The sequence below is a fragment of the Haliaeetus albicilla genome, chromosome Z, assembly GCF_947461875.1.
Source record: "Haliaeetus albicilla chromosome Z, bHalAlb1.1, whole genome shotgun sequence".
Lineage (NCBI taxonomy): Eukaryota > Metazoa > Chordata > Aves > Accipitriformes > Accipitridae > Haliaeetus > Haliaeetus albicilla.
Genome location: NC_091516.1, coordinates 12,881,696 through 12,897,797, shown reverse-complemented (window position 1 = coordinate 12,897,797; position 16,102 = coordinate 12,881,696). Strand labels below are relative to the sequence as shown.

General features: G+C 36.4%; 1 protein-coding gene across 3 annotated transcripts in view; it reads right to left on the bottom strand.

Annotated features, from left to right (window-relative positions):
* Positions 1-16,102, bottom strand: part of ARSB (arylsulfatase B) — a 66,420-nt gene that overhangs the window by 23,077 nt on the left and 27,241 nt on the right. For 2 of the 3 annotated variants that reach the window (XM_069775953.1, XM_069775952.1), the window contains exons 5-6: positions 9,993-10,236; positions 2,650-2,720 (exon numbers count right to left, since the gene is read on the bottom strand). In XM_069775953.1, coding sequence (XP_069632054.1) covers positions 2,650-2,720; positions 9,993-10,236 — 315 coding nt within the window. Of the gene's footprint in view, positions 1-2,228; positions 2,433-2,649; positions 2,721-9,992; positions 10,237-16,102 lie in introns of those variants that run through there. The other variant, XM_069775954.1, reaches the window with a different exon arrangement.

Below are 16,102 nucleotides of genomic sequence, written 5' to 3'. Positions count from 1 at the left end.
AAGTTTTTTGGTTATGTTTAACAGTATCTTGAGATTTGATTTCCTCTTTGGTCTTCCACAGTACTCTGCAAACCCCGAGATTCAGCTAATCTATATCTTCCAGTCATTATTTTACTTACTAATTCAATTTCTACAAAAAGGAAAGTATTAGTATAATATGAGTACTTCATCTGACACAAGATGATTTAGGTGATGTGATTTTTTTAAGTTGACTAGGACAAGGGCAAGATGGGCATAAAGAAGGCCAAAGACTACACAGGAGGTGAGAAAGAACCCAGCCAAACATACATATATTTTAGCACCATAGGCAAAAGAGTGCTCTGATGTCAAAACAGTTTGAACAAGGAAACAATAAACAGTCAAGGAAAGAGCAAGACTCCAGAGTGACACACAGTTTAACACCTTGGTGATAGGAAGTTAATATAGGCAGTTTATTTTAAGATGCCTTTTTTTTTTTTTTAAACACAAAGAAAGCCATGATTGCTGAAAATATGAAAGTACTTATATATTCCAAGCTTTGTGACTCCCTAATCTATCCGTAATAGAGACACCAACATCATTTATCTGGATCTTAATTCTAAACTTAATACTCAATTTTCACAAATGAAAAACAGACACTAAGTAGAAATCAGCTGACTTACATACATATACATTTACTCCTAATAACTCAGATGGCTATATAGAAATTTTAATCCTTATATGATAAAGCATAATTTCACTAGCTGGGTCAAAAGCAGAATCATAAATAATACAATGACTCATCCTGCAAAGCACAAAACCATTCCAACTTCCAGTTAACTTATAAGAAATTGAGGACATTACAACAATAGATGAAATACAATGAAAGCTGGATTTCTTGTCCCCAGCAGTGGACTATACATTAACATGCTCTGTTGCATTAGAAACAGTACATTAATTAGAAGAACAGTGATCTAAAAAAGCACAGTTTAATGTATATTTTGTCATGTATAACAGTGATACATCTTGTCAAACCTATCAGAAATACAATTACTTATGCTCAAATCCTGTAAGAATGGTATCATAAAATCAAAACTGGGAAAAATGTAAGGTATACTAACTTGGAGATCAACTCTACCTGTTGCTGACCAAAACTGCTATTAAGGGAGAAAGTAAAACAAGTGGCACAAAGTAACTTGCCAAAATTATAGGCCTTTGCTGAGAAGAGACTATATGGCGCATAAGGACACATGGGTGAAGAGTTACGTTTTTGTTTTTAATTACTCTAGTTTTGAAAGGTACATAAAAATGTACATTGTAAATTTACAGGCATGGATACCGCTTCCTCTGTTTGTGACGCTTAAAAGTCACATCTCATCCAGCATAAAAGTTCCACTTACTACAGCTTTTGTCCACCTGTCCCTGTCCCTGCCCACATCTCATGCAATGCACACAAAAAGTAAGGACATGCTATACGTAGCAAACTGTGAAGTACCATCAGAGTATGGCATCATGGAAGCAATACTGGGAAGTATTTCCTGAGCTTAGGCTCCTGAAAACCTCCTCTGCTCATTCCCCTTCTATTTACACCAGGAATTTGTCTACCCAAACACCTCTGCTGAGTTCAATCACCACAGTTCCCACAAGGAAGAGATGGTCCCTGAAGTATGCCTGAGAATACCACATCAGGGTATAACATCATACAGGAATGCTATGGCTCACTGAGCATCCTTTGAAGGGAAATTGGAGTATTAAGCTATACCTTAATTCCATCAGTATGTAGGAATTATCTGCAGGCAGTGCTGTCCAGCCAGCGCTAGATAGGCACAATGTTGCTTCTTCTGAGAAAAGCATCACAGAACCAGATGTGCATTGCAGAAGGCCACCTTACCCCTTTCCATCCAGTTACTACAGCACAACATGTATCTGTCTTACAGGCAACAGATCACTGTGCCCACTGCACTATTCCCTCTGCCGGGATTTACTTCTTTATTTAATGAAATACAGAAATACTACAAAAACACTGGAAAGGACCTGTTCCAATGCTCTGTACGAAAAAAAAATATCTGCTTGAAAAGTCTGTAGTCCTTAGCAAACTAATAATGTTGAATCATAAAACAGATGGTGCTTAAAGAGCTATAGAATTGGTGAACTTAAGCTCCAATTCATGTGATTATGGCGTTAAAGATCCAACCCATGTGATTATGGAACAACACAATCACAAGGCTTGGAAATTCTCAGCTTCTTGCAAACTCAGGTTTTCCATTTGCAAGGTCATATTATATCGATGTATCAAGATGCGTCAGGGCAAGCACTTCATTGGGAGCTACCTGCCAACGTGGAGCACTGAAGACAGGGTTTGGTAGGGTTTTCTGGCAGTGTGCCTCCCTGTGCACCTCAGGCACATGACTGCTCCTCAACATTTCCATGTCCCAAAGTACTTTATTCATCACTCAGCAGTGCTTCAAAGCTCTCTGAAATAGGAAGCGTGTGTTGGTCGTGATTCAGTAAGTACTTAAAGCACCTGGGGGGTGATGTTTCTGTATTTTAAAGCTATTTACTTAAAAGCAGAAGGCATCCTACTCTATTTTGTTTCACCCAGAAGGAAATACTTCACTTAAGGAAAACAAGGAGTGTTCAGAAGATGAACTGTATGTTTAACAAGTCTTAAAAAATCAGTAGCATACTCACATGGGAAGTCATCCACAAACATAGGGTCTATGTTATGTAGCAGTTCCACTCTGGGGGAAGGTCTTCCTTCACTAGGAGAAATTTCAAAAGGAAATGTTAATTTCCTTCCACAGCTCATTAGGATTCTGCATGTTTTATTTTAAGGTTTTTTGTCATCCTAATACAGAATGAGCTTGTAACTACAAACTAATTGCTATCAACTTAAATCTGAATGCTCTTTTCCAGCCTAGTAGCAACAGCTTTTACCCCATCAGCCTTCCCTGACTTCACTGGTGTTTACTGAGATTATTCATAAGTTTACAGAGTACAGAATTGGCCCTACCAAAGCAAGGTTTTACAATAATCAACTTTAAAAATCAAATTTCGCAGCATAAGCTGGCATCACACTTGCTATGCTCTCTGCATACCTGCATGAGTGCTGAAAGCATTTTGGCTGGGTGCCTTAAAAAACACTAGAGGCACTGGCTACCCTTCAAAAACCCCACATTTGATTTGTAATTGAGGTCACAAGGATGATTTAGATATCCTAAACCTTCTTGTGGGGAAAAAAAAAAAATCATCCCTCATTTTCTAGCCATTGGCTACATAGGGATGGTGTGGAATAAGCCTCTGAACTTACCCATAATTTTTCTGAGTTGAGTAAATCCCAGTCCTAAAAAACTGAGTAAAAGGAATTTACTCCTTATAAATGGCAATATGAGTAGGAAGACATAATTAGAAAGAACCTTGGCTACATCATGCCACAACAATATTTTATTATTTGACAGTGAACCTAAACCCACATCTTTTTAGAAACTTCTGAATAACTTAAATTGTTTTCTTTTTGTTAAGGAGCTTCATTTGAGACTCAAAAATTCAACCAGGGCCCCTAAACCAGTCGACATTAAGAATAAAAAAATCAGGTAATATAAAAGTCAGTGGAAGCCTCAAAAATGACTGTTATTTTAATATATAAAATATATAATTAAACAATATTTACATGTAATTTAAAATTTCCAGTAACAACTAATTAAAATTAATATTGTTCCATTCCATTTCTAAAACCATTTCTAGATGCTAAATATTTTGAATAAGTACAAAATTAACAGGGAGGACTGGATGAAAGATTAAATGTGTTAAGATAATACAGCCTTGTAATTAATACAGAGGAAGTACAACAATGAACGTAGACTGTTAGTAATTCAGTGTATAAAAACTGCCACAAAATGTTTTTCCCAAAATGTATGTGAAAGGTTAACTCCCTCCCGCCTCCCCCACCCCCTAATACCTATAGTAGTCACACTCTTAACTGAGGAGTGCCTGGCCTTATTTAACCAAATTTTATCTTAGATTTAATAGACTCTTACTGTCTCTAGGTGCTCCAATTATAGCTGTGGTCAAGTGTTCCTTTTGCCATCTGTTCATAGGTAACAGTAACATGAACCAGTTAGCACAAGTTAAAATTAGGATGCTAATTTATAGCATGTAAAGGACTCTGCAGTAACTGCTTCGGGAGATATTCTTATTTTGCAGTTTCTGAGTTGTATCTATATTTTTCAGTATCCTTTTAAAAGAAAGCAAACACTAGTTATGCTAAGTAATCTAGTACCTTCCACCAGGGTCAAATACAGAATAAAGAAGTAACTTACTCCTATATGCTTCTCCTGTTTATACATCCAATATTCATACAGTACCACAGTAGGTAGAAAGTCAGAACCGAGGATATTCATGCCGTTCAAGCAGACTAGTATTACTATCATGTCATTAAAGGTGATTTCCTTTATGGCTTTTAATCTAGAGGGTGGACACTGTCCACTAAACATGGCTATGAATGTTACTGCACAGCTGGTAGAACACAAACAATAAAGATTACACCTGCAGGAATTTAAGTTTTTCATGCTGCAGTTGTCATTTTTATTGAATCAATTTTTTTCTGGGATAGAATATTGGTATTAGTAACTTGGAAATGTGATTTATATATAATCATGAGATACACTCCCTGAAGCTTATGGCATTACTGCAGTAAGCTCTGTAGCACTATTAACTGGTATTGAACTGTTTGTTCAGTTTGGGTGTTATTCCAGTAGTTGTGATGCACACAACATGGAGGTTTATAACCAGCATACATTATTCACAAAACAATAGCCAGAGAAAAGAAGATGGCATTGTACATTGAAGAAAGTGGCTGGCTGACAGAAAAGGACACCAGGAAAACAGAAACAAGGTCCTGGGGACAAGAAGTAGAGAATTTATGCTTGTAGCAGGAGGTCCTTTTCCCTGTGCCTAAATCTGTCCTCCTTCCCATTTATGGAGCTCCATGCTGACCTTAGTCACCTCAAAAGACACATCCTGAACAACAAATTCGTATTTTGCATCAGGAATACGGTCTAGGCAACAGAGCTAGAATAAGAAAGCAGTAAGATTCTCTAGGGAATCCTGCCTTCATATTTTAGTAGCTTCCAGTGTAACCATATCTTACAATGCTCTATTTTAGAGTACTTGCTTTTAGACTCCAATATTCTAACACATCGCTCCTCTCCCTAAAAATAAGGAACTTTTTCTTTTGTCTAGCTATTATTCTACCTTGTCTGACTATTTAATTAAGCAGTTAAAAGGTACTGTTTTCCAAAAAAGTCCTCTATCTAAGAGCATCTTAATGAAAGCATACAGACTAACTTCAAAGCTGGTATGAGAATCAACTAGTTTATGCTGAGAATGTTACTCTATCTTCTACTTTGCAAAGTTTTTAAAACATAAAGATCTATTACTCCTTACTCCTTAGTGAACATGAACAAATATCGACATATGATCTTTCACTTTTGTTGTTGTTGTTGTTAAGTAGGCAGAAGGTGTCCTTGGGAAGCAATCCAAGGTTTTTCAGGGCAAATATGTTTATCTTGCTCAAAAACATCCTCAGTGTCACTCAGAAAAATCTGAGCCTTTATAACCTTCCCATATATTATATTTCTCTGGGTCATATCTGTACATGCTTTCTTAGAGTAATTATATTTCAGATATGCTGGGAATAAACATTACTCTCAGCGTTACATTGCTCTTTCTTCAGCATTAATTTATACCACAACAATGAAATTTTTTTTTCAAACAGGTGTTTAATTCCTAAAATGAATGTAGCCATTTGGGACACAAGAATTCAAGCTCATCTTGCTTCATTTACTTCACCCAATCAATTCTGATATTTCCAACATTACAAAAATACAAAACTGAAACTTGCCCTGTGAAATGTATGAGTAAAATTGGAAAACCTATGCTTGCTAACAAGCTTTTAAGAAATACTACTTATTTTGACTGCATTTTATCCTGAATCTTTCAGTGCCTACCATACTGCTTCATGTACTCTATCATTTGGTCTTCCACTTTTCTGCTAATGCAAAATAAACTCCTTTTTCTAAGCATAGACATACTAGATATTCAGTACTGAAAACCAAAATATATCAAAACAATGTATGAACCAGTGCAAGTTTCTACATAGGGAAAATTATTTTGCCTAGTGTCTTGATTTCAATAGAGTAGCAAGCATCTGGAGAACAGATGTTTTTTAGAAACACAAGTGGCTTCTCAGATACTTGCAGTACAGTTTAGATTCCTTGACTAGTTGCATTTTAGTATTGTTTTTTATCAGTTGTTCTTGGTATTCTCAATTACTGTTTTCGTAAAACATATTAGTGATATTATCGTTGTGTTTTCAGAAATAATTTCTAATATGTACATGGTTTTAGAGGTTCCAGCTATACTGTTGTGTTACCCCTGGCAATCTGAGGTATTAGAAAAGTGCAACCTACTATGATTTATATAGAAGGTTTATAGCTGAGATCGGAACCGTCTGATGGATATCCAAAAATGGGTTAATACAGTAAACTCGGTTTCATGCATTGTATGAAAGAAACTTAAAGTATAGCTAGCTAAAAAGAATGCCAAAGAAGATACTTTTGTCCACAAGAAACATGTGCTCCTGCACTTCAGCTTTTCATGCCATTTGCTCCTGACCATTAACTTTATTCTGGTTATTCAAGTCAAAATTAAGTAGAGGAGGCATGAAATGAACACGTGGAAACACGTGTGGTTTTCAGCACTGCTATTTACTACTAGAACTTATGTTAATGCAATTCCTAATTTGGACTGCCAATCATCTTAAAATCATGACAGAAAGTTCACATGGGTCTAGGATTTTAGAATTTATACTTACAATTTCAAAATTTGTATCTAATTTCTATATTATTTATATCATTATCTATATTTAAAATTATATATTAATATGTAGTTATTTTCAGTATTATATTATTTATATTTATTAAATCAATATCATATTAAGAACATGTCCTTTAAATACTGATCATTTATAGGCAGATACTGGAATGGATCCAATATTTTTGTAACTTCTGAGAGTATCTGCATTGCCCATATATTCTTTTGAATGTCTAAATCAAGGTTCCAAATTTATAACCTTTTTCCTTTTGATTACAGACATGTGAAACAGTAGGCTCAGGATTAAAGTCCACCAAAAAAAAAAAAAAAAAAAATCACAGGAAGCATGTGCAGCTATTTGTATTAGACTGGAATGAAAAAAAATACAGATGTAACACAGTGATTGGCTATTAATTTTCCTTTTTCAAATTAGGTAGAATCTTAGCAAATTATAATTTCACTCATTATGAGCCATCTGGTCCAAGAAACGCAACATATTTGAACTTTTCCATCAGATGTCACCAAAAGGGCACTGTGCCTTCATTGTTTGCTATCCAATATTCAAGTGACCTTTTGAGTTATGATTGTGAAATTTAATACACTCATTTTTCCTTATTACATGGGAAAATCATGTGAAATTTGACATTTTGGCTGCAAGGTCAGCCAAAGAGCAGCCTATCATTTCACAAAAACTGACTTTTTTCCTCTCCAGACAGAGGCCCTCCAGTTGGCACAACTAAAAATATTGGAGGTCATCTATTCCTTAGCAGTGCTAGTAAACATTGAATTCAGCCCCTCCACAAAGAGATTAAGACTGAAGTGCCAGTAGTGTGCAGGGGATGCACAGCTGTACCTATTGTTCCCTACATATAATTTTCCTTCTGAAGTAACCTGATCCGAAAAGATCAGTCCATGACAAAGAATACCTGGTTGAAACTAAACCTGAAGGTGCCAGGAATTCTGGTGGTAGCTGGAAGAAAAGCCTATGATTTAGGAGTACCCCAGGATCTTGCTGATGCTAAGTTTGCCCACAGTAACACTAGCATTTAAAGCATTTTACTTCCTCTAGCTGGACAGGAGTCTCTATTCCTTCCTGGCAGTTAATGGTCCCTGGCCTCAATTATGCACATCCTTATCTTCTTTCACTTGGAAAAGAGCCATGCAGTACACCTGGGCACAAGGCCATGAGATCTCCACAAACTCCAGCTAGTACAGAAAACTACCCCATAGCACTAAGAAGTCAAGCTTAGCTGTTTCAAAACAGGTAATCCTACTAAAGGTACAAACAAAACAATTCTGAACTCAAGATATGGGGGGTTTGGTTTTGGGGGCGGGGGTGGTTTGGTTTTGTTTTTCACTTCAAGGTCTATATCGGGCTAACCAGGGACAGGTAGATGGGTTCAACTGTGCCTGCTTTAACTCTCAATTTCTCCTCTCAATCCCTAACCCAAACAACACTCCTGTTCGTGCTTGTTTAGGAGCTAACTCCTGTAATTCACATTCTAGGATGCAAAACCACACAAAAACCAGTGTTTATCATAATGCACTATGTAGAAAATTGCAGCAAATTCAGCAATTGCTACATAAATAGCTACATTTCTCCTGCAAGCTGGGGTGGGAACAGCGAGAAGCGGACAAAAGGTTATAATAGACATAATATTATGTTGTCTGACTGCTATTAAAACAGAACAAAGACTATCAAAAAACCCAAAACACTAATTCTCAAATGAATGGCATGTAGGAAATAGAATTGCTAGTCTTTTTGTTCTGTTTTAGCAGTATTAAAATTTCCATCCTAAATGACCTAAAACAATATTCAAAGACCTACTAAAATAAATATAACTTCTAAGAACATAGACAATAGGACTTAGCCCCATCAATGAATACATTACATGCAGCACAAAAGACGAATAAACAAAGGAATTTAAACTAATGTCACCATGCAATTTTTGCAAAACTAAGGGTTGGTCACAGAAGTTTAAATTTCTGCAGACATTCAGGTTTTAAAGACATTGTAATCCATTTTAGTAGAATAAAAGAACATTAGAATAAAAGAAAAGCTTTGAAAGATGAAGGACTGACTGAGTGTGTCTTGATTGAAGATATCACAGAGGAGCAACACCAGAGTTTCTTTTGATAGTTTGTTCCACTGAAAATATCACCTTTACCAGTTAATGCCCATTTCATTTATTCTTTTACATTCTATTCTACTTACTCTGCTGCGCCCAAAGCTCCAGTAATAAGCACATACATATTCAGATGTGCCCAGAGCCCCCAATAACCCGCATTTCTGATATCATTTTTATTATTCTTTTCCAGAGGAAAACTGTATGGGATTTAACTCATTTTTTAATGCACAGAAGACTCTCCCTTATCTGAAATAATGGGGGGGGTCTGGGATATCCCAGTTAATCCAGACAGCATGAGAGGTGCACGGAGTGAGAGAGAGCCCACCAAAAGTCATTAGCTTGGTCTCAGTGTCAACCCAACTGGAGCTAAGCTGCCTCTTTTTTCCAGCCATCTAAGCATGTCCACACTGTGCTCCTGAGTGCTCCAGCTTGCTTAAATCAGGCACAACATCACAACCTCTCAGAAACCAAGTCAGGTCTATTTTTGTACTCAACCTCACCGGCTTTTTGAGACACTGGTCAGCATGATACGGACCTACTCAAATGGTTACACTTTGAGCCAGCCTGACAGGTCCTGGACTGAGCTAACAAACCATCAAAGTGGCATCCATGCTCGGCGAGTTTAATGTCTGCATAGATTTCCCACATGTCCAATTTGAGACTGGACACCCAAGTGGGCTCTGTAGAGAGCATGGCCGGGTCCATAAAGTTTACTAACTTGGACTTTATGCTGCGCAAAATCAGTTAACGTGCTTCTGGATCACAGAGCGTTCTTGAAAAAGTATACCATGCATTGCTGTGTCCACACTGATAAATTCAACGTACCAAGTTAAAGCCATATGGAGGTTTTGCATTTGTGACGAGGATTAATTTGGATAATTCTCTCATGGATAGTAAAGCACTTATACACTCCCTTTATTTAGGGAAAGGAACATGTAATATTTCCCCCCTCCTGTTCCAGCTCTGTTTTCTGGGCTGATTAAATCCTTCTCATACCACAATGCTGACTCTGTGATTTGACATGCAATTTACCTGATAGCTTTCCAAACATCAAAGCCATCCAAAGGCTTAGTGCCATTAGTATGTCCTCCAGCAAGGTGCACCAGCGTTGGTAGCCAGTCAGAGATATGGATAAGTGCATGACTCTCTACACCTTTTTGTTTCAGCAAAGGACTTGCAACAAAGCCTACTCCTCTCACTCCTCCTTCCCAGAGGGTCCATTTTCTTCCTCTCAGGGGCCAGTTATTCCCACCTGCCAAAGTCTGTCCTCCATTATCTGGAAAATATGTAATTAAAAGGAATTATTGGTATGAAAGAAACAGAACAATCCTCCCCACAATAGTTATTCATCCATTTGAAAAAATATTTTCACAATACGGGCATGTCATGCAAGTACTTGCATAGCACTGTTAAGTGTTCACACAACATGTTGCATGTTCAGAGCACGTAACAAACATATGTTAATTCTTGCCAGAGTCTTACAAATTACTACAACGAAAAGTAACTGCTAGGCAGAAATGATACCATACTACAAGCAAACGATTTCAAAAGACTTTAAGAGCAATGTCGACATTGATTCTAATTATCAATAGACATCCAAAGCTCCCAGAATCAAAGACCTTAAAAATTTAGTTCCAACTGCTTTACAAACCACAAGAAGAGTTGCTATCAATGCCATCATTAGTACTGAGAATACACTGTTTTCCAAAGCAGTATGGTATACTTAAAACAGAAAACTGTTATTCCAGCGTCAGGACAATACCCATACTCCTAGTTTAGAACCATTTTTTTCCTAGATTTTTAGGCAGCCACACTGATTTGTAATGTCACACAAAGCAGACAGTTTCTCAGGCAGGAGGAGAGAGCCCTTACAAAATGAGTTGAAGCTAGTTAAAATAGTTGAAGTGATTTGGAAATATACTGAATTTATTGTGTTTGGTGAGAACAACACATAAGATGGTTACAGAAAAGGTTGAAATGTGACTACAGTAACTCAGAAATACTTACATCAACTAGAGATAGCTCATGAAACTCTGTTTTTAAATGTCTCTGACCAAGATTCCACACTCAGAATAAAATCCAGATCCCTGAAGTTAACAGAATTAATGATTCTTTGAAGTTACTTTTAGTATTACTGTAGAGTTGTTCTTGTTCAAACCCATTGTAATGATCTTGGAAGAGTCATTGGTGGCAATTCTTTTAAGCATAATTTTTCTGTATTTTAATGAGGTTAAAATTATTTCAAATAGTAGTTGTTGAACTGACACTCAGTGTAATTTAATGTATTTATATTGTATTTTCTGATTAAAAACTGGGAATTTGAGGGAAGAAAAAAGTATACATCAAACACCTTACAGACGAACTGTAGCCACAATACAACAAAATTATCTCCCTTCTGTTTCATTAATTAGGGATCACTGTAAACCCCCACTGTGAACACCTTTCTAGTGCACACAGAAGACCCTTTTTTTTCTACTAAGTAATAACCTAGTGCATGTCTCTGTGAAGACTTTAAAAGGTGGAAGCCTAAGCTAAATGAAGCACTTGGAAAAAACAGCGTGATTTGAAAAGTGTAGGCCCAAATAGCTGCCAGTAGGGCTGCTTGTGTGTCCAGCACTCTTGGGATAAAAATAAATAAATAAATAGTTTTATTGTCTTCAATATGAAATGCAGGCAACCAAATACTACCTACCAATGTTTCTCACAGAACAATATTGAGCACTGAGACCTGAGAATGTAAGCAGTTGCCGGTTACGGGGGAAAAAAAAAAAAAAAATCAGTTTCAACAATTCCTTCTACTCATATTGTCAACAGGAATTCCTGTCAGGGATACTCACGGGACAGAGCTTTCAGTAGCTTTTAACCTTTGGTGGCCTTAGAATAAAATGTATCTTATCTACACTACATTAGAGCACAATTTAGTCACACAGTGGGATCAAATCTTAAGTATGTTAAATATCTTCTTCGTAGCACAGGCTACTTACTGTCCCTATCAGTTTAATACTAGCACATAAAATTTTGGGAGAGTCCTGAATATCAGCAACAAAGTAGCAAGGAAATTATGTAAGTAGACTGTCTTTTTGAAAAATAGACAGAGAAAAGTGTGGATTTCCTGGGTTACAGTCAAATCTGTATTATACTTACTTTTTCTTTGCTTTCTGTAGTTGAGTTGAAGACATTCACTTTGTGCCAGTTTCATTATACAATAAATTCCCTGAGACAAGTAGTCCATCTAACAGATACCCTGTAAAAACTTTGTGTGATATAAGCATTCACACATGGTACACTAAGTTTAAAAAAAGGGGAGAACAAAAGTTCTTGCTTTGATAGCTTATCTGATATGTGAATGAAAAAACTCGATGTATGAAACAAGGTTCATCCCACTCATTTTGACTTCTCATTTTCACATTGCTAGAACATTAACATTTCCTCCTCCCTCAGGAACTCATGTTCAAGAGACCCTTTCTGCTTAGTTTCTTGACTATGAAGAAAGTGTTGAAGGAGGGAAAAGGATGGTTTCTGGTTTGATTACTAAAGTTTGTTTCCATTCTAGGTAGGCAGAACAGAGCTATTGTATCACTAGCAGTTTATACGTAAGTGATACCATTTTTCAAAGCCATAGAGAACTACTTCCATATGGTCTGAAACATTATCTAGGACTTCAAATATCAACAATTTGTTAAAGAGGAGCAAGTTACATAATAATGAAAGATCATAATAGAGTCTGTACTGACGAAATATTAAGCCAACCACTAAATAATAAAGGTGGGGGAGGGAATAAACAAGAAGCCACTGATGCATAAGGTATAGACATGGCAGAAAGGCAGACATGAACAACCACTACCAGACTGTAAATGGAGTTCCAGTCACTCTAACCTATGAGGGTATGTCTAGACAGCAAGAGACAGAATGGGTACCTGCTGTGTGTGTGTTCAGATAACTTTTCCATAAGATACTGCTGTGGATATATACAATTGATGCTAAAAGCTTCATGGGTTCAGAAAGCCATGGGAGAAGTTAAAGATGAAAAAATAATTGATAGTTCTTACATGAAAAGACATCACCTCTGTCTCAGGAATTTCTTCAGCCACAAACTGCTGAAGATTTGAAAGTTTTCACAAAATTTTTGGTGAAAGACACAAACAGTGAGAGTCCCAATACTCTTTCCTAGGCATGTGTTACCAGGCATTGCCATAGCCAGGGAACGCTTGGCTAGATGGATCCCTCATCTGTGGAAGTACAGCCATTCTCATGTTCTCCCAAATAAGCTATTCCTTACTAACTCCTCATGCTATTTTAGCAAAGTATTCTTGAATATAGAACAAATGCCAAAGTCCATATGGAAACTCCCAGTAGTTTAAAATGCATACTTAATATCCACTTAGGTAAGAGACAAATAGGATCATTGTTGCTTCATGTTCTACACTGGCTTCATATCCAATTCTAAATCCACTTCAAAACAATATTTCCTGAATTATTTATCATCCATTTTTGCAACTGTTTCTCTCCATGACTCATCCTAATACCTAATCTCAGCAGACAGTCTCCAGAGCAAAGCTTTTGGAATCAAGATACCTACAACTAGAAGCCCTGGTTTGTAACATTTCTTATTAGTAAAGCTTCTGCCTTGCGACTTCAGCTAAAAACACGAGATTCCGCCAAGCATGATACTTCAATTACCTCCTTCCTGGAGACAAACATCAAATATGATTTTCATTAAAAATAATAATGAAGTAGTCTGGAAAACATAGTGAGCATATTTTTCCTATCTGTAAGAATCATTTCTGTAATTACATCTATATAATTTAGACTTCAGTAGTACCCATAACATATTATGTGCATTAGAAAAATCATAAAACAAACCCGCTCTTGTCCCTAAAGAAAGGATGAAAGGGGGAAGAATAAGGCTATACTTAGAAGTTATTGTACTTGGCATAAGAGTTACCTAGCTAATTTATTCAGTTTTGTTTGCTTTCTTAAATGGAAGCATCATACATTTTTAAAGAGCTTTGTTGTTTGCTTGGTTTGTCTTGCTTTGATAGATGTTTAGCTACCTTTATTTTCTCACAGTATTTTTATCACTCCCACCATCCGGTGTAATTTTAAGGAGGGGGGTACCGAGACTTTTTTCTCCCTTCTGATGGAATTTTCTTCAACAAGCTGAAATTTGTGATAATGAAAGAAAACATTGGGGAGAGACATTCTCACTGATACAAGAATGGGCTGAAAGAGAGTTTGTAGCAGGCATTACCACCAACAACAAAAAAATGCACAGAAGGCATATGCAAGGTAAATGGCAAAATGACAGAATAAAGGAGAGAAACAGAAGCATCCTAGCTACTTTAAAAAGTATTTTCAATCGAAGTTCTGCACCCTTGAATTAACATCAGCTTTGTTGACTATGGAGAAGTCTGTATAATGTAGTAATTGTATCATAAACATCAATGACATGCTGCAGTGGCCTGGGAAGACATGTCATTGCTACTATGGAAGAAAAAGCAAAAATCCTAAAAGAAAAGGAAGCATGTTGACAGTTGTAAGCACTGGGGAAGGAGCCTGCAATGGTTAGATATGAGGGAACCATGTAATCACAGACAGAACAGTTTCTTAAGGGCAATAAATATTTCTGAGGGTCAGGAATTGGTCAAAAGAGTCCCTAGGTACAAAAGCCAGGCTCATCACTAATATTATCATACTCTGCCAATTACATGACTCATGTGAGTAGCATAAATCTCTTTTGTGTTGTTCTTCAGCATCCAAGGAGTAGGAATCTGATAGGATCTGAATGTATCTTCAAAAAAAAAAAAAATTGCCACACTGAGTAATTTGATTGGAACTGATGCTAACAAAATCAGTAGTTCTAAACCCCCCACAAAACCAATGCAGTGCTTCCAAACCCAAAACACCACCGCATTTTATGTTAGTTTCTCCATATGAGTGTATCTGTGAGACATGCATCCTGATAAAATAGATTGATATAAAGCTCTCCAGATGGAAAAACTTTTGTCTACAAAATAGTCATGCACAGTACCCTAACCCCTTGAATACTTTTTAAAGTGCTGGTAAAGTTGATCCTCAGTAAATACCATGCATTGCTATGGCAAAAATAAAATTTTGAAGCAAGAACTTCTGTCTTCTGTTTTGATTAAAATATCTGCAAAAAAAATCAAATGTTTTTCTTCTAACTCCAGCAACTACCCAAATATGCCTTCAAGAAAAAAATAATTTCTTATAGGACTATTTCTACATTCTTTCACTCCAATACACCTATTTACATCAAATCACTTTCTCACCCATCTCCAAGTCCATACAATGCTGTTCACATTAAGATACTTTAATGGAGTGAGTTGAAACAACAAAAATCCATAGTACCTTCCTCCCAAAAGATTTGGGATGAAAATAGGACACATTTCCCACACAGAAAATCAGAGAATATAACCTATTTTCAAAAAGAAGGCGACTGTCTTTCAAACTACTGTGGGGTTTTTGTTAATGGTAATGAAGAGGAAGGGTGCTTTTTAAAAATTTATTTAATATAATAAAAACCTTTCAACATAAGCAAAATAAAAGCAAAGTAAAGATTGTGCTTCTTCAATACACCTTTAAAAATGAAGGTCAATGTTTTCTTCTCACAGACATCTGCTTTTGTAATTAATATTCTTTGTCATATACATGAGAAAGTTTAATTTGGTAAATCTGTAATGTGTAAACTGTAAAAGATGTTTTGCAGGAGTTCTTTAAGGAATCAATAAACAAAACTAAACAGAGACACCCTTCTGTTTCTCCCAAACACTTCTCTGAAGAGTTGCCAGCTGCCAAACATTTTGACTAGGGCAGTATATATATGCAGTGATGTGGGATGTACGTAACTAGTAAACATTTTAATGACTAAAACCTCTTTGAAGAGCAGTTGGATAATAAAAAACAGCAATAAAACAATTCTGAGAGCAATCACTAATGAAGCATGTATGGATTCATGTGTTCAGATGGAGTCACTTTTTTACTGAGTTACTCTGGAACTGAAGCAACAGTCTGCTTCATACTATGAAGATAACCCACATCGACAATAGATATCCACAACTATGGGAAAAGCTTCGTTTGGGATTTATAACTCATTAGACAAAAGAAAACAAAAAAGGCAG